Below are 19,579 nucleotides of genomic sequence, written 5' to 3'. Positions count from 1 at the left end.
CTCCAACCCGGATGACTTTGTAAAATCCTTCTTGCCGACTTCAAAGGAGCCTTTTCAGAGGAGCCAAAAGGCAGGAAGTGAGCAGCCGGGGCTGGCTTCTAGCGTGACCACAGAGAACGAACCATGTGGACTGTGTTCCCTTGCATGTACAGCCTCAGGAGAAGGAAGGGACAGCAGGGGAGGAACTCCATCTCAGATACCCAGGCAGATCCATACCTGGTGACTCTAGGTAGCCACAGGATTTAGGGCACTTTGTAGAGACTTCTTTTCCACGTAAGATTGGAAATTTCTATTTGCAGGTATTAGAGTTTAGAGCTAAGACTTGAACATTGTTCTGGGGAGGATCACAGTGAAATCTACAGATGAGTCTTTTTCAGGTGCAGATGGAATGGATGGAGGGGTTCAGAGACGGCCCAAATACACTGGTACCTGGTGTTCCCCAGAGCAGGTAGCTCTGGCCGTGTCGTATACCCTCTGATCCACCCCTCATTGGGTGTTGCTTTCCCGACTCCAGCCACTGCCTTGTTAATGGCGTTTTTTAGTCACTGCCTAGATGGGGTTTCCAGTGATTAGCACCCCGCCCTGGGGAGCAATGGAACCCAAATCTCTTGTTAACAAACTAAATTCTTTGAGAGAAGTTGGCATGTGGGGTGGGGTGGGGGCGTGCCAAGGTCTATCCAGCCTGTGGTTCCTTTGGTAGGTCACACGTGAGACAGCTTCCGGTAGCACAGCCCTGGTGGTGGCTCCATCCTTTGGCAGGAAGCCTGCCCGGGGTTTGCCAGAGCCACACAGGCTTATATGGTATAATCTCCAGGGGCTGGGGCAGTGCGGACACACAGCCTTCTTTCTGTCTGTGCGCTCAACAGTTCCCTGGGAATGTATAAATTCAGGCAGAGCCTAAGGAATCCTGTGACATCATTCCTTCCAACACTTTTTTTTTTTTTTCCTGACACAAAAATGTCCCATTAGGCTATGCCTCCCCTAACTTTCTTGCCTGTACAAAAGAATTTTGCAGCAGGACAAGTTCCATTGTGCCCCCTGGTGGCCGTAAAGTGCTATACACAGATGGGAACTTGGCTTTCTTTGGGATGTGAGGCACCTTGGGAAAACTTTAAAACTATATTGTTAAAAAATGAAAAGGAGCCAGGTGGTGGTGGTGTACACCTTTAATCCCAGCTCTTGGGAGGCAGAGGCTGGTGGATATCTGTGAGTTCAAGGCCAGCCTAGTCAACAGATCGAGTTCTGGGACTGCCAGAACTGTTACACTGAGAAACCCTGTGTGTGTGTGTAGGGGTGGTGGTGGTGGGGGGGGATATATGTATATATTTATATGCACACACACAGAAGCAGGCAGATATCTGAGCATTGCCAAACAGAACTAGATAGTCACGTCTTTAAAAAAAAAACATTTTTAATATACTTTTCTTTTGGCAACTTTTTTTTTTTTTTTTGTAGATGGTATTGTTTGTTGAGATAGGTGGCTGGAACTCACTCCCTGCAGACCTTCACCCAGCAAGAAAAGGTTTAGGTTTCTGGAAAACTCAGACAAATAAACACCATCTTAATATAATGCATTCGACACAGTCCTTAAAACAAACGTTTTGTCATTTCTTCTGATTTCCTCGGTATTTACCTAAATACTGTCCCAGAATCTCATCCCTGGCACCCCATTACATATAATTTCCTCAGCGTTCTCTTGGCTGGACGGTTTTTTCAGACTTGCCTGTTTTTTATGATGTTGGCAGTGTGTGGGAGGCTCAGGTCAGGTATTTTGTGGCATGTCCTCCTCTGGAGGCTCGAAGCCTTCTGTCCTGAATTTTGTCTGCGGGAAGCTTTCTATAGTCAGTCTTTACGTGGGGCTCACAGAATCTCTGGCCGAAGCAACTTCAAGGAGAAGCGGTTCCGGATTAGAGTTTCACAAGCCATCAGTCCACAGTGTCAGGGAAGGCGTGGTGATGGAAGCCTCTGGGACAGCTTATCGTGTCTTGGGAGCCGTCAGGACTCAGAGTGCAAGCAGGAAATTGTGCTCTAACCTCGCCCCCGCCCCCTCCCCCCCATTGCCCTGTCTTTGCCATGGAGCTTCCATGTCCCAAAGGTTCTATAATCTCCTCAAATTGTCACCAGCTGGGGACCAAGTGTTGACATGAATGAGCTTGTGGGAGACATGGCTCACGTAAGCCATAACATAGTCAAGACATTTTGGTGGGTTTTTGTTTGTTGGTTTGTTGTTGTTGTTGTTGTTGGTTTGTTTGGTTGGCTTTTTTTTTTTTTTCTTTGTTTGTTTGGTTTCCAAAGACAAGGTTTCTCTGTGTAGCCCTGGCTGTCCTAGAACTCAATCTATAGACCAGGCTGGCCTCGAACTCACAGAGATCCGCCTGCCTCTGCCTCCCGAGTGCTGGGATTCAAGGTGTGCGCCACCACCGCCCGGCTCAGTCAAGGTATTTTATAGATACCAATCGTTGCTGACCTTGGATGTTTAGGGCAAAGAGTCAAACCCAGGCAGCCCCAGTGAGCTCTGCCGTTGGCTGCCTCCCATGGGGAGTGGAGAAAGTGCCTCAGGCTGCCATCCAGTCAGCCCATGGATGACCAAGAAATAGGACAGTAAATAGAGTCTGTTAGAAGTGGCTTAGAGTCCCGTCTGGTAATACAGATCAGAGAAGATGCCTTGAAATAATCTTGAGGGCCGTCAGGGTGACTCATCAGATGCAGGCCTTTGCCACCCTGATAGCCTGAGCTGGAACCTTGGGCCCCAGGTCAAGGTGGAGGGAGAGAATGGACTCTACCAAGTTCTCCTCTGAATTCCACATGGACACTGTGGCATCAGCATGTATGAGTATGTGTGTCCCAGTGTGTGCATGCACACACTAATTGTTTTTAAAAGTAAAATAATCTTTACCTGCATTTATCTTCCGAGCTCTTCTATTTTTCTATTAAATCTTCCTCTGTGATCGGCCATGTTCTTAAATGTCACTGAAAGAATGCTCTCAGCTGGCCATCTGGATAAGCGCTGGCAGGACCATCAGTTGTGTTTGAATGTATGAGGTTGGAATGCCAACACACCACACTGTGGTCATTGCCTGGTGAGCAGTTTGCAGGTTCCTAAAAGGGTGATCGGGACTCTTAGCTTTTTTGCATAGCAACTTAAGAACCTCATTTCTCTATGAGAAGCCACACCATTGAGTTATCTCTCGTGTACAGTCCGGGGAAGCAAGGCTTAGGAAGGGGAAGAGCTGGGCATGGTACCACTGAGGGAGCAGGTACTCTGCTCTCTAGACCAGACCTTCCACCCATGAACTTCTTCACACATGACTGTGTCTGTAGGACACCCAAGGAAAAGAAACAAGATGGAAAACCTGTATTTAAGGGCTCAGACCTGTCAACTTGACATTGACCCCTGCTGAACCTTGACCATGAATTTTTCTTTTTCTTCTGTTTGGTTTTCGAGACAAGGTTTCTCTGTATAGCCCTGGCTGTCCTGGAACTCGCTTTGTAGATCAGGCTGACCTGAAACTCACAGAGATCCGCCTGGCTCTGCCTCCAGAGTGCTGGGATTAAAGGCGTGTGCCACCACCGCCCGGCCTTGTTGATTTTTTTTTTTTTTTCACGGTAGGGTCTCATGTAGCGAAGACTAATCTCATACTCATTGTGTAGCAGAGAATGACCTTGAACTCCTGATCATCCTGCCTCTCTTTCCCCAGTGCTGGGATTAGAGGCATAAACCCTCCTTCCTGGCTGGTTTTCATTTGTCTCTTTGAGAACACAGTTGACTTCATGGGCTTTAGCGGTCTAAGCTGCTCATATCCCTGCTTCCCTGGCTGAGAAGTGAGACCAGGTTGGAGAGACGGCTCAGCAGTTAAGAATGTTTGCTGCCCGAGTTCACTGCATAAGCACAGAACTCGGATCCCAGCACCCACATCAACAGGGCATGGTTCTGCGCGTGCCTGTAATCCCAGGGCTGGGGTGGGCAGTGACAGGAGGGTCACTCAGGCTTGCTGGTGGCCTGCCTAGCTCAAAATCCGTGAGCTGTGTTTTTCATCAAGAGGTTCTGGTCTCTGGGGCGGTGGTGGCGCACACCTTTAATCCCAGCACTCTGGAGGCAGAGGCAGGCGGATCTCTGTGAGTTCGAGGCCAGCCTGGTCTACAGAGCGAGATCCAGGACAGGCTCCAAAACTACACAGAGAAACCCTGTCTCGAAAAACCAAAAAGAAAAAAAAAAAGAGGTTCTGGTTTCCAAGGACTGAGTTGGAGCGTGACAGTGGAGGCCTTCCAAGGCTTCTGAGCTCTCCGAGGACAGCACACACCACACACGTGTGAGTGTACACCGCAGACACAAAGTCCACTGTGTGTGTGAGAGTCTGTGACACTCTGGACAAGTGTTGGATGCCATAAGTGGCATCAGTAGCTGGTAAATGGAGGACAGTGCAGAGGCACACGCCTGTAATCCCAGCACTCTGGGGGCGGAGGGAGGAGAATCTCCATCGGTTCTAGGCCAGCCAGAGCTACAAAGTGAAACCATGTCTCAAAACATTTTTGGGAAGAGGAATGTTCTATGTTGTGAGTCCATAAGAAATCTGAGTAACTTGGTTTCCATAATAGAGTGGTAGATGATGGCAGGCAGTGATTTTTTTTTTTTTTTTTTTTTTTTTTTTTTGTGGGGGAGGGGGTCAGCTTGCAAACCTTTGCAGGGTTAATTTTGCCTCCTTTAGAGATTTTTCCCTTCACCCCTGGTTCATATCGATCCTTTGTTTGGCTACAGAATGTACTGAAGGAACATGTGGATGATGACCCCAGCCTGGCCATCACGGGGGTCCCCGTGGTCAGTTGGCCCAAGAAGACTCCAAAGGTAAGACCCAAATGGCTCACAGATGGGAGACCGCTTCTCACTGCCTTCTGCCCATCGTGTATGATCTGTTCTGCCCTGGCTCCTGGGAGAGAGGCTACCCCACTTAGCCCGGATGGTTTTAATGAAATGTTCGCTGCAGAAGCTTTCCTTTTTAAAGGGTTCCCTTCACTCGCTATGGAAACTGCAAGCAGTGGCCCCTGGTGGCCACCTGTCAACTGCGGAAGTGAGACTTGCTTCGTCATTAAGTGGTTTGTCTCAAATTTCCCTCCGTCTTTCGCTTTGTACCCTGCCTGTCCCTCCACGGACCGCCCCCCTCCCATTTAGAGGAACTTCCCTCTCTTCGTAAAACGAATCGGCATTTCACATAAAACTGTCTAAACCAGGTTTGGGGGGGATGGGGGGGTGTTAGTCAATAAAGGCCTCCGTGGTGGGACAGACAGGAAGATTTCCAGCGACCGTGCATGGCTTCGCTCCATCACCGTTTCCATGCAGAAGTTGTATACACTTCCTTATGGGTTAAGCCCCCCGAATGGTTCTGAGGACTCAGTGTGTGATTGGGCACACAAAGCTTTCACAACAAGGGCTGGCCCACCGTCAGCAACCTCTAAATCAGTGTTCTCCGCCTTCCTACTGCTACGACCTTTTAATACAGTTCCTCATGCTGCGGTGACCCCGGACCATAAGATTATTTTTGTTGCTACTTCATAACTGTAACTTTGCTACTGTTAGGAATCGTGATGTAAATGTGTGATATGCAGGATGGTCTTAGGCGTCCCCTGTGAAAGTGTCTTTCAACCCCTTTTGCTCCTGGTGGCACACACTCCCAGCACCCAAGGAGTTAAGAGAAAGTCGCGTTTGAACCCAGCCTGGGCTACGAGGCTAGTTCAAGGCCAGCTAGAGCAACACGGTTACCCTATTTTAATAAATTAAGCTCAGTGGCAGAACATTTGGTGTCACAAGAACGGCTCTGGGCCGGGCGGTGGTGGCGCACGCCTTGAATCCCAGCACTGGGGAGGCAGAGGCAGGCGGATCTCTGTGAGTTCGAGGCCAGCCTGGTCTCCAAAGCGAGTTCCAGGAAAGGCGCAAAGCTACACAGAGAAACCCTGTCTCTCGGGGGGGGGGGGGGGGGGGGGGGGCTCTGTTAGGGTTGGACTCCCAACTTCAAGCCAAAAGGCAAGGTTATCTGAGCTCTGGGTGTAGCTCAGTGGTAGAGCTCCTGCTTAGCATGCCTGAAGCCCTGACTCTCATCTCCAACAAAATATTGTTATTAAGTAGCCCCAAACGGGTGTTTTGCTAATTTCTGACTCTTTCTTTTTCCCTATTATAATTGACTCTGAGAAGGACTTTCTAGACCTATAGGAACTGTCAACAGTGACAGCTACCAGCCGTGTGTAGTCCTGTGATTTTTAAAACATGACTTGGCCACATTGAAAGGGGCTGTATGCGTCAGATAGACAGCAGATTTCAAAGACAGCACGAGAGAAATGTAAGCTACCTTATTAATTTCCATATTATTAGTGTTGCTTGACTGTACAAAAAAAAAATATGCCCAGTAAAATTTGAATGTCAGATGAACAACAAATAAATTCTTCATATAGGTGTGACCCCAGCATTATATGAGATATACTTATGTCCAAAAGACTGTGCTCATCTGACATATAATTTAGGCGCACTGTATTTTTAGTTGGTAAATCTGGCGACCCTAGTCGAAATGACAATTTTTCTGAGGTATCAGTTTAACTGGATGGATTATTAAGGTTTATTAAGGGTAATTCCGGATGTGTGTTTGTAACAGGGGCTCACTCTGTAAGCTGGGCTACCCTAGAGCTTACCAGTCCATGCTGGCCTCAAACTCCTGGAGATCCTCCTGCCTCATTCTGCCCAGTACTAGGGTTTACAGGCACGTGGCACCATGTATGGCTCACTTGTTTCAATGGCGACGACACAATAGTTCTACATCTGTCACCTCAGCACTTGGGAGGCTGAGGCAGGAGGAATTTGAAGCCAGCCTCTGTCACATAGCAGTCTGAGGCCAGCCTGGGCTGCATAAGACCCTGACTCAGCTGAGGCTATGGCTTAGTGGGAGTGAACTCAAGGTTTGGACTCCAGCACTCGAGGGAAAAACTCAGAAGTACCTCTGTGGCTCGTTTCTTACTTCTGTGGAAGGGTGCATTCACGGATGATTCTTTTCACGGTTTGATTTTCACCCAAGCCTCTGTTCCCACATGTGGGGATTGTTTGAGGAAAAGGCGCCCATTACTCGGGGGTTATTGAATTCCCCAAAACTTAGTGGAGCTTAGGAGATCAAAAACTGCATCCCCCTAAGATCTGCCCCACTTGGTAGGAATGTGTAGGGTTATAGGACCCGCTCCGTGTCTCAGTCCACGAGCTCTCGTAGACAGTGTGGTGAAGCTCCTGGCTGGGTCTGGGATTGTGTGGCTCTAGATAGCACAGGAAGGCTCTGATGCAGCCCTCGTCCTGTCTAGCGGAGGTGTTGCTCCAGGGGAAGAATGGGGATCTACAGAGCAGGGGTTTTCAAAAAGACAAACTTGATACTGTCCACTGTAATCTCGGAATGTGTGGCAGGGAGCCTCAGAGAAACTGTTGTGAACAGTGGTGTTCAGGGCAGACGTTCTCCCTCTGGAGTCCAGGCTTTCTTAAAACTCACTTTGTAGGTAGCCCAGGATGCCTCATGGGAAGGCATACACCTTCCAAGTGCCAGGGTTACAGCCCAAGTGAGCCAAGACATGGGGCCAATAATTTTTAATTAAAAAAAAAATTTTTTTTTTGATCCTCCACCTCTGTCTCTGCACATCCTCTTACCCCTGTCCACCGCGATAGACGTTTTTAGATTTTTCTTTGTCCCTCCCACAAAGCTAGGTGGTGGGTGCTGTCACCATAACGCTCCGTGGTGATGAGCTCCGAAAGGCACACGGCGTGCCTCAGGCCACACAGCTTTCGAGCGTTTCTGCGAGAACTCAAGTGAAATGTGGCGGAGGGGAGGTGCGGGGAGGGCAGCGCCACCCTTGAGCATTTCCTGGCGGGTAGGGTTAAAAAGTTCACAGGAAAGGAAGGGATGACTGAACGACTGGCCGCCTGGGCCACACGGGGTCCCCGGGTTCCCAGGTTTGCAGTTAGCTTCCTTCCCATGTGATGCCCGTGGGCTTGAAAGATCAAGGGTGCTCACCGAGGCCACCAGGATGCGATGGCAGGGAGCAGGGTCTGCTCTGGGTCCGGTTACCCTACAAGTAATTAATACTCAAGGGCGATTAGCAAGAAATGCTTTGATCTCCCACCTCCCCTCAGGAGAACAAAGCCCCTTTCTGGAACTGATTAGGTGCTGTGAGGTCCTTTCTGGTGGGGTGTCCTTGAGCTCCAGGATACCACTGTTCACCATCCATCACTGTTCCCCCAATTGGCAGTTTCCGTGGGTGACATTGGACTTGTTTTGATCTGTCTACACCCTGGCTGCTTCCTTTCATAGCCAGATGGTGGGATTTGGGGGTCCTGTCTGTGACCCCGGAGGCAAGGCAGCAGGGGCGGGGGGATGCTTATGCTTGTTTGAATCCCAGCCTCTGACCTTGGCCTTATTATGGAGCTGAACTACAGGCTTGCCTGGTCCATTCTCAAAGGAAACCACCCAAAGAGGAGATTGAGGCGCAGCTGCCAACAAGACAGTTGTTGAAGCCTCCTGCTTCTTAATCCCACCCCTTTTTGTTGCGGGGTGGCTTCGAGACAGGGTTTCTCTGTGTAGCCCTGGCTGTCCTGAAACTTGCCCTGTAGACCAGGCTGGCCTAGAACTCAGAGATCCGCCTGCTTCTGCCTCCCGAGTGCTGGGATTAAAGCTATGCACCACCACTGACCAGCAGCTCTTAATCTCTTTTATCCAGTGCCCAGACCAGATACCCTTTGAATTGCAATGATTGCAAGATTTTTTTGGACTATAGCATCAGAAGGGTTTGTGGTCATTATTATTATTAGTTCAGCATCCCTTCCCACTTCTTTCTTGGCAAAGCCTCACTGTGTGTAGCCCTGACTGGCCAGGAACTCATTACGTAGACCAGGCTGGCTTCAAACTCAAGAGATCCCACTTGCCTTTGCCTCCTGCGTGTGGGGATGAAAGTCACAAGCCACTGGGCTCTTTGGGGACTTTACAGGACGGTTGCAGGATGTGAGAGGAAGCGACACAGGTCCCATGTCACCTGTGGTTTTACTTTGTTTCTCTTCCCCTTCCTCTGCGTTTCGGCAGATAGGTTAGATACGGGAGGCTGGGGTCCTTCGGGTGTGACGTGCAGTCTGTCCCTGAAAAGGCCAGATCACTCCGTCAAAGGGCCAAGAACTTCCTGTGTTGTACTTGAGTTACAGAGTAATTCGATGAATGAAATATGGCCGATGGGGTGGGGTGAAGCCGCCGGTATCAGCGGTGGTGGTTCTTTATCAGCCTCTGATCGGGGAGGGCTCTGTCACTTCCTAGAGAGACAGTATCCTTAGGCTGGGGAACATCAGCTTCATCTGGGAAACTTGTTAAAAGGTAGCAAGACCAGCCCGGGCTCCGTAGCAAGTTCATAGCGACCTACCCAGAGGTACGAAGCAAAACCTCGTCTCAGAAGAAGAAGTGAAGATGGCTTAGGGGGTGAAGGAGTTTCCTGCCGCATCTGACAACCTGAGTTTGATGCTCAGAACCCACGTGGTGGAGAAGAGAACTAATAACTCCTGCAAGTTGTCCTCCAGCACAAATACACTCTCTGTCTCTCTGTCTCTCTCTGTCACCTACATATACGCACACACTAAACAAATATTTTTAAGGGCTGTCTTGGGTCCTGCCCTTGACAACACTGAAAGTTCAGTAGGCTCCCGGTGAGCCCCAGGAAGCCCTGCTTCTGAAAACTTCGAAATTATTCCAAGTGCATGAGCATGTGCTGCAAGGCCAAAGTCAGACATGGTGACTGACACCACTTGGCCCTGCCACTGACTAGCTGTGCGCTCCTGGGTAAGTCTAAGCCTTAGTTTATTCGTTTGTAAAAGGGGCTAGCAGTGTGATTCCGGCAAGGTGCTACAAGATACCATCTGTAAAATACCTTTATGGTGAGACCATGTGTGGCAATGCATACCTGTAGAGAAGGGGGTCAATCAGGAGTTTAGAATCATACTCCACTGTATAGCAAGGTTTTTTTTTTTTGTTTGTTTGTTTATTTTTTTGTTTGTTTTTTGGTTTTTCGAGACAGGGTTTCTCTGTGTAGCTTTGCGCCTTTCCTGGAACTTACTTGGTAGCCCAGACTGGTCTTGAACTCACGGAGATCCACCTGGCTCTGCCTCCTGATTAAAGGCGTGTGCCACCATCGCCCGGCTGTATAGCAAGTTTAAGGCCAGCTTCAAACAAACAAGAACAAGGACGTCAACCCTCTGCATTAGACCATGGTCAGGGAGCTATTCCAGCTCTATGCAGTTGTGACATGTGTGACTACTTGACAACCCTGAAGCAGCCCACCCACAGGCGGATGATTCTTCCTAGCTGCACATGCCTGCGGTCCTAGCGCTCCTGGGCTGATCCGGAAGGGTGAGTTTAAAGCCAGTCTAGGCTACAGAGTAAGACCCTACCTCCCAAGCATCAAGAAAAAGCAGAGGACCCAGAGGAGGCGTGGGGGATTGCCCATCCTTGAGTTACCCGTGCAGAACAGCGGTTTTTCTTAATTTTTTTCTTTTGCCCTTGATCTTCCCTTTTTGGTTTTTTGAGATAGGATCTCATATAGCCCAGGGTGCCCCCAAATTTGATTGGTGGACAACTGGTCTTGAATTCCGGGTCCCCCCTCCCCCCAGCCTCTACCTCCCAAGTGCTGGAGTTGTAAGCATGCCTCACCATAACTGGCCCCTGCAGCTTAATTTCTGGGACGTCCTGAGGGCTTTGCTGAAATGAACTGGTGTGTCCTTGGGGAGGGGTTACTGGACGAACAGACAGACTGGTTTAAGAAGCTGTTGTCTATCTCTTCCTTTTTGCCCTAGCAGAAACCAACCCCAGGCTCTTGAGCAGGGAGTAGAGCTGTTTCTTAAGAATGCGCCCCTGGGGCCCGTAGGCAGCTGAGACGCAAGCTCCCTTGCCACTAAGTCAAGGTCTGAGGAGAGGGTGTCAAAGGCCAAGAGTGTCAGCTGGCCAGTTCCCTAGGAGCAAGACGGACTGTGTGAAAGCCCCCATGAGGCAGCAACTCCCTGTCAGGTGCTAGGTGGCTCCCACGGCAGCATGGGAGTCAATGACAGAAGCCTCTGCTGGCCTGGACAAGGAGCCCAGACCGGCAGAGAAAGCAAGATGCTCGGCTGCTAAAGTGCATGCTGTGCAAGTGTGAGACCCGGAGTTTGTTCTCTAGAAGGTTCCATGGAGGAAGCTGTACCCAGCAGTGGGTGCCCACCCGCCGTTCCAGCACTGGCCTGCTTCGGGAGGCCAAGACACATGAAAGCCTGGGGCTCGCCGGCTTAGTGTGAGCTCCAGGTGGGAGAGACCTTGTCTCATCCCAGATGGGAACCCACGGCGGACCAAAGTCTGTCCTTTTCTAAGTGCCTCAGTTGATCTAAACCTCTTCCAGGCAGCCTGACCGGTTTCTGCTGCTTCCTTTCAGGAGACTGGTCTGTCTGAGAATCTTCCTTGCAGCTTGGTTTGTCTGCAGAGTCTTTTTCCTGAGTTGTACTCTGAGCTTTTATTGCTTACTCTGACAGGGAGGGGCCTAGTGAATCTGGTCAGTTTCAGGGACTTCCTGAAGCTTTTGTTGAGTCGTTTACCTTCCTACTTAAGGAGTTTCTTGTGGGATGGAGTGGGTTTTTGTTTGCTTGGTTTTTTTTTTTTTTTTTTTTTGGTTTTGGTTTTGGTTTTTTGAGACAGGATTCCTCTGTGTAGCTTTGGAGCCTGCCCTGGAACTCACTCTGTAGCCCAGGCTGGCCTCGAACTCACAGAGATCTGCCTACCTCTGCCTCCCGAGTGCTGGGATTAAAGGCATGTGCCTTCCCAGCTTGTTTGCTTGTTTTTAATCAATTTACTATATATATATATATATATATATATATATATATATATATATGGTTTTTCCTACACGTCTAGCCGCATACCATGTACATGCAGTACCCTTGGAGGCCAGAAGAGGGCATTGCATCCCCGGGATTGAAGTTACAGGTGGTTGTGAGCCACCCTGTGGGTGCTGGCAGTTGAACCTAGGTCCTCGGGAAGACCAACCAGGGCTCTAAACCCACTGAGCCATCTCTCTAGTCCCTAGGGTGGGGTATTTTAATCTGTTTAGGAAACCAACCTCTACTCAGAAGACTGTTAAACAACACTCCATCCCTTTTTCTGGATCTACATTTTTCCCCCCCTCTTCCATGATTCCTGAGCCTTGGAGCGGGGGGGGGGGGGGGGGGGTAACTTTAGAGCTATGGCTAAGAAACAGGCCACCATGTCACAATAACAGTCACTTGTTCTCAGGAGCCTCACCAGTGGTTACGAGTTGAGGCTGATAATGAGTGACAGTGACCTATAGTTGTAAACACATGTTTAGAAGGCCGTTTGACAGGCATATCACACCCGTCTAGAAAAACCGCAGAAGCTGTTTCCCCATTGGGACCTCTGACCTCCCCAGCCACAGGTTTTTGTTCTGGCTTGCAATACCCTCTTACTATACCCTCCCTCTTGGGGAGCGGGTCTTAGACCCAACCGGGAGGCTGTTGGTCACCCATGATAGCTGAGCCACGATGGCACAAGCAGGCACATCCTGCCTGGCACGTTGGCATTTTAGCGCCCAGGATCCATAGCCAGGCAGAAGCGGTGGCAGCCGTTCCTAGCCGCCAGCATGGCTCCTCTGGCACTAAGAAGGGCGGGCCTCAGGGGAGGGAGTTTCCACGTTCAGTCCTAGCTTAAGTTCTTTATGTCTTGCAGTCACATGCAGTGTCTTTAGCCATAAGGCCTTACTGTCTGGTTCTGGCATGCAACCAGCAGCGGTGGCGATAGCTTTTATGGTTTGGGGGGCCTGGGGGCGGGGCTTCTCTGGCTGACAGCCCAATGGGAGGTAGCCCATCCCTGGCCCTGGTGTTTTCATCCAATAACCTCAGAGCCTCTGGGAGTGTCTTTCCCCACCACTGTAGGGTACCATTTAGGTTTAACCTCTTTAGCTGTTGTTTAATAACCCTTTTTTTTTTTTTTCTTTGAATTAACCTATCCCCAGTTGGGTTGTAAGGGAGCTGAAAGTACCTGGCTGTCTTCAGCCCCATTCTGTACATTGTTTGTGGAATGGCTGCCTATGTCACCCATACCTGACATGGAGTTGGGTGAGACCCTTAAGGGTGGCTTCCCCTCTTGCTCGCTTATATGGACATGCTTGTAAGAGGCCTGTGGTTGTGACCACACAGGGGAGGGCATATTTGCTTTTCTCACTCACTGGTATAGATGCTCAAAAGTCTACCTGACGATCTCTCATGGGACAGGTTATGTACGTGTCCCTTCAGAGCATCCATTTGTCGAGGCTGTAACCATCAACCGGCCTCAGATGTTTTCGTTGGTTTCTTTTATGTGCATTAGTGTTTTGCCGTGGGTCTCCGGATCCCCTGGAACTGGAGTTAGAGACAGTTGTGAGCTGCCGTGTGGGTGCTGGGAACTGAACCTGGGTCCTCTGTAAGAGCAGCCAGTGCTCTTAAGCCCTGAGCCATCTCTCCAGCCCCGGGCCTCAGATGTTTGGACAGCGTGTAAAATATCAGGCTATTTCACAGGCATGCCAGCGGTCTTAGCTGTTTTCCAACCTACGATGGATCCCCTCGGACCAGACTTTATGGGAACCAGGGGTCCCTGAGGTGAAATGACCCATATCTTGGTAAGGGCATTTGCTTCCTAACGGCCTGGGGGACTTAATGAGCTGTGGGCTGCCACCTGGAAAACGACCACGGATTCCAATTAAACTCTGTTAGATATTTCTGTCCACATTGATTGCCCCCATGGTGCCCGACCCAGCACCTGCCAGTCCTCCTTTTTCCAACGGGCCATCCATCAAGCAAGGCCTCTGTATACAACCCGTCAGTATAGACTGTCGAAGGCCAAGTCTCATGAGTTACTGCTACCCATACTGCTTTTAGCTCAGCTCCTTAGCTACTTTTGCCTTCTCCTTTTTCCAGCCACATCCTATCTGCTGCGTTCATGTGTATTGTTAGTTTAGAGCTATCCATTTCTGTTTGGTGTGTCTACCGGTACCATCCATGTTGAAGGCATCTACATGGGTGGCTGGTATCCCTTCCAGGACTTCAGCTGGCTTAGCTGTGGGTTCCATTACTGGGGCATTCTCAGCGGCTTTAAAGGACACTCAGTGGTCCTAGGAGAGCCCACATGGCAATCAATGATGGGGCTGGTAGACACCATGCCTTGCTGTTGTAAGTATGCATGCCCTCTTTGGAGAGTGTGGTTCTGTGCCATACCAGAGAGGGGATTGTGTGGTATTGTATTCCCCCAAATATTGTGCATGCTAATAAACTTACTTGGGGTCAGAGACAGAACAGCCACAATATTAAACATAAAGGATAGGCAGTGGTAGCACACGCCTTTAATCCTAGCATTCCAGAGGCAGAAATCCATGTGTTCAAGGATACAGCCAGGCATGGTGACTCATCACACCTTTAATCCCAGAAAGCAAGCCTTTAATCCCAGGGAGTGGTGGTAGAAAGCAGAAAGGTATATAAGGCATGAGGACCAGAAACTAGAAGCATTTGGCTGGTTAAGCTTTTAGCTGGTTAAACTTCAGGCTTTCGAGCAGCAGTTCAGCTGAGATCCATTCGGATATGAGGACACAGAAGCTTCCAGTCTGAGGAAACAAGACCAGCTGAGGATCCGGCGAGGTGAGGTAGCTGTGGCTTGTTCTGTCTCTCTGATCTTCCAGTTCACCCCAATACCTGACTCAGGGTTGATTTCATTAATAAGAACTTTTAAGATTCATGCTACAGGACTGACTGGCCAAGAGGCCTTCAGTACAGCCCCTTTGGGGTTGGGGATTTAGCTCAGTGGTAGAGCGCTTGCCTAGCAATCGCAAGGCCCTGGGTTCGGTTCTCAGCTCCGGAAAAACAAAACAAAACAAAACAAAAAACAGCCCTTTATTGGGAAGCTTTATTGACAACCCCTGGGGTGGACCTAGTTATAGATCCCACCTGTCGCAATGCCTTGTATCATGCTAACAGTTGCTGTTCTGGTGCTGGGCACCCAGCTCCGCTCCTTTCCGTGACGGAGACCAAAGCCCTCACCGGAACCGTTTGCTCCGCTGTCTTGAGCGGGAGCCCCCAGCCTTCTGAACTTCTGGGGACTGCTAATCGGAAGGGACGCTCAGAGAGTGGGGCACACAGCCTGTCCCACAAGGATTTTAGCCTGTTCCAAAGCCTGAGCCTCTCTGTCCCAACCCCACATAATACCTTTCCTGATCAAGTTATACAGAGGACACGCTGCTTAGGCAAGATGGGGTATGAAAATCTGCCAATATCCCAAGACCCTGCCCCAGCCTGCCTCCCCCCATGTCTGTAGATCCTTTACACTGACAGACACAGGCTCTTGCAGGATTCTGCCAATAACATAGTCAGGTGTCATATGCATTTTACCAGGCCATAATACCCCCCAAGAATTTACAGCTGTGCGTGGCCCTTGCATCTTCTATGGATTGATCTCCATCCTCTTTCGTGTTTTTTTTTTTTGGTTTTCAAGACAGGTTTTCTCTGTGTAGTTTTGGAGCCTGTCCTGGATCTCGCTCTGTAGCCCAGGCTGGCCTTGAACTCACAGAGATCCGCCTGGCTCTGCCTCCCGAGTGCTGGGATTAAAGGTGTGCGCCACCTGGCCCCATCCTCTTTCCTTCAAAGCAAAGTCTCAGGCCACCCTCCCATGACAAATAGTGGGATGGTGACTATAACCTTGTAGAAGTACTCTGAATGTCGTTGACTATTCCTCATGAATGGAAATTGATGTTGGGACCCAGAAGCCAAAGGAATACTAGCAAATGCATTATTAGCAAGGTCTAAGACAGCGTGGAGAAGACCCCATGGCTTGTGCTGGTTGTTAGAACGATGTGGAGTGGGGGCGGGGTGGGGTGGGGGCTGCCTTATTTAGCTCTCTGTAATCCATAGTCATTCTCCAGGAGCCATCTGGTTTTTTCACAGGCCATTTTGGGCTGTTGAAAGGGCTCTGAGCTGGCTGAATAATCCCGATCCTTTCTAATTCTCTAACGGCTTCTGTAGTTACATCATGGCTCCCAGGCAGTCGGTATTGTTAGAACACCACCACCCTACTCGGGGCAGTTTTGTAGGTTTCCATCCTGCCTGACCACACATAACTAACTTCATCATGTGTACTCTTAGCTGAAACCCCCCCCACAACAGTGGTATACAGGGTGTGGCCCAGCAATATATCCACCCTGAATGTTTTCTTGCAGCGGAGAAATATACACCATATCCTCTTGGAGGGACTAACAGTCCATCCCAAGAACCAGCTTAGTCCTTCTTGCCTGTACTGTCTTATCTCCAGATCCACCTACTGTTGCCAGCTGCCTCTGATGCTTTTGGGGTGGCCATGAGTTAAGGTACACTCAGCCCCAGTACCCACCAAAGCCTACGTATTTTGAACATTAGTGGGGGGGACAAGTAAATGTGTAACTCGGCATGAGACCTCCAGTCCCTGTGTGTGACCCTCACTTGTAGGCAACCTGGCCATCCCATCAGAGGAGCAGCTTGGGCAGCTCCCACTCTGGGACACCTTCTTCCATAAGAGGTGCCCTGGGGACCACCTGTACCTCCCTGTCTTTTTTTTTTTTTTTTTGGACCTGAGGCCTGAACCCAGGGCCTTGCGCTCAAGCGCTCTACCACTGAGCTAAATCCCCAACCCTTGTTTTTTTAACCCTTTGGTGAATTCCTGGTCAGGCTCTAAGGCCTTCCCAAGACTCACAGGCACAGAAGTTGGCTTTCTATCCGTATTTCCCCTAGGAACCCCCAGCTTGACTCAAGTCTAGCCACAGTTCAGGTGACTCACGTAGGACCCACTCTGTCCAATTCGTGGGATGGCCTGGCTCACTCAGGTCTGCCAAAGCCTCTCTCACTTCCTAAGTTACCCCCAAGCACAGTGCCACAATACTCCTTGTTCTGGAGCGCACATTGTGACATGTCGAGAAAATATGCGTCAGATGAGCGTCGTTCAGGCCATGGATTCAGTGGCAGTGAGTCAACCGTACATACCACCGAGGGGGTCTCTAAACAGAACTACATTTAAGCAAAGTTTAAGTATATTGATTAAGGAATGGATTGATTACATGATTGAATGGGGAAGATGTGACCAGAGGCTAGAAGGGACCTAGCCCCGTTTCTCGCCTGGGAGTATTAGTGGGTTTTGGTCAGTTTTCTCGCTTCTGTTTGTTGGACAGTGAACAGGTGACTTGCCCTGTACAGGCTGCCGGACGTAGAAAAGCAGCTTTACCCTTTGTCTTCTTGGAGCCTATAGGTCAGAGCGGACACAGATGAATAAAAAGTTAGCCAGTTGGGTTAGTGCCATGTGGGACCATGAACAAGGGCTGGGGGTAATGGTGATGGGAGGGACTGGTTTTGACTGGGGGAGGGGAGAGATGAGGGAGGGACCTGGGGATGAAGGCTTACCGGTGAAGGATTAGAGGTTTGGGGGCGACTTGGTCATAGGTGTGTGAGGCGGGGTCTGGGGGTGCAGGTGAATTTTGGAGGGCATGGAAAAGAATTCAGGTTTGATGCGGAGTGGCTGAGGGACTCACTGAAAGATTTCTTTTCGGAGGGGTGGGTTTTGTTAATTGTGGTTAAGTATATGGGGTACAGAAGTTAACATCCTGGACGTGGGTAGACGGTGATGTGCGATCACAGGACCTGAGTGCACACTCGTCACTACCCAGTTCAGGAGGGGGAGACGCAGCCCATACAGGAGGATTCCTGGGGCTTGTGGTCTAGCTAGTTTAGTCAGATCAGTGAACTTCTGCTTCAGTGAGAGGCCCTGTCTCAAAAGACAAGGTGGAGGGTGAAGAAGGACACCTGAGGTGGTCCTCTGGCTTTTGCATGCGTATGCATGAATTTGCGCCACACACACACACACACACACACACACACACACACACACATACACACACACACACATTACCATTTTGATTTTCTGTGTGTGCCAGGGAATGACCCCAGGGCTTCGTGCATGATAAGCATGTGCTCAATCCATGTGATAGTTCCCCAGCCCTCGGTCTTTTGAGGCAGGGTCTTACTGTGGTCACCCAGGCTGACTTCGAACTTAGGACCCTCCAGCTTCTGTTTCCGTTTCATTCATTCTCATTGTTTGTAAATTTGCATTTGGCAGTGCTTACACTCACAGTGTTGTAACACCGCCGTGACCACCATCCATCTCTGTGACGTTTTCATCCTCACAGAGAGAAACCCTGCACCATGACAACTTATGTCCCTGTCTTTCCTGCAACTCCTCCTCCATCGAGCTTCTTGAAGACGAGTTTAAAAAGTTGGGGCACCAGGAAGCAAGCTGGTAGTTAGGAAGGTGTGGATAAAAGCCTAGCCATGTCAGTAAAGAGACCAGACTGTAGGTTTATTTTTTTCTTCTCTCTCTCTCTCTCTTTTTTTTTGGCTTTTCAAGACAGGGTTTCTCTGTGTAGCTTTGAAGCCTGTCCTAGAACTCGCCCTGTCAACCAGGCTGACCTCACACTCACAGAGATCCTCCTGCTTCTGCCTCCTGATTGAAGGCGTGGGCCACTACACCTGGCTATAGGTGTATTTTCAAGAGAGGAAGCAGCATGGATGATTCAGCATTGGTTTGTTGTTGGGGCAAAGAGAAATGTCAGCGATGGCTCCCAGGTGTTGCATTTACCGAGGCAGGAGGACTTGGGGTTCATGCCCTCGCTTCTCCCTGGAAACAGGACCGTAATGATTTCCGGCATCCTGGTCTTGGTTTTACCCCTTTGCCTCCAGGCTCAGTCCCTCTAGGCTCCCATCTGGCTTACTCAACTCCTCCATTCCACTCCTTGTTAGTTCATCGGGGTCACAGTGACAGAGCACCACGGACTCTGGGGCTTAAATAACAGCCCTTCATTATCATTTTTGGAGGCCTGAGGCTCCACCTGCAGCTAGCTGAGTCTTAGAAGCTCCAGGTGGTTCCGTCTCCATGTCATGACAGTGGAGCCATGTCCCTCCCTTTCCGTCACCTTGCCGGCCTCCATCTTTTTTTCTTTTTTCTTTTTTGGTTTTTCGAGACAGGGTTTCTCTGTGTAGCTTTGCACCTTTCCTGAAACTCACTTTGTAGCCCAGGCTGGCCTCGAACTCACAGAGATCCGCCCGGCTCTGCCTCCCGAGTGCTGGGATTAAAGGTGTGCGCCACCACTACCCGGCTTCCGGCCTCCATCTTTGCGTCTTCCCCTCTCTTTCCCATGTCCAAATCTCTGTGGCCCACCAGCCTGCGCCCCCCACCCCCCCTTCACCAGAGTGCTTCCTGGGCTGCACATCCCCTTGTTAGACGTCCAGGCCCTACTCCAGCCTTTCTGGCATCACCAGAGGGCTCCCTGTCCTCGGGTTTGTTGTTGGGCTCAGTGAGTTGGAAGCATCCATAGGAGATGGGAAGCTGTAGAAGATCAAGCTAGGGCTGTTCAGTTCCCCGGCTTTCTCCTTGTGGGATCATTGTTGCTGACTGACTGCAGCCATTGAAGGCCATGCGGTCTGCTCTAGCCTTTTCTAACTCCTGTATGA

At 50.0% G+C, this 19,579-nt stretch overlaps 1 protein-coding gene across 10 annotated transcripts in view; it reads left to right on the top strand.

The window, feature by feature from the left end:
* The window catches only part of Kdm2b (lysine demethylase 2B), a 125,286-nt gene that overhangs the window by 63,952 nt on the left and 41,755 nt on the right, over positions 1–19,579 (top strand). For all 10 annotated transcript variants that reach the window (XM_052755359.1, XM_052755356.1, XM_052755350.1 and 7 more), the window contains one exon: positions 4,757–4,843. In XM_052755359.1, coding sequence (XP_052611319.1) covers positions 4,757–4,843 — 87 coding nt within the window. The remainder of the gene's footprint in view (positions 1–4,756; positions 4,844–19,579) is intronic.

Source organism: Peromyscus californicus, unplaced genomic scaffold (assembly GCF_007827085.1).
Source record: "Peromyscus californicus insignis strain IS unplaced genomic scaffold, ASM782708v3 Scaffold_2__1_contigs__length_46816999, whole genome shotgun sequence".
NCBI classification, from domain to species: Eukaryota; Metazoa; Chordata; class Mammalia; order Rodentia; family Cricetidae; genus Peromyscus; species Peromyscus californicus.
The sequence above is the reverse complement of the archived record's forward strand: the minus strand, read 5'-3'. Positions and strand labels throughout refer to the sequence as shown.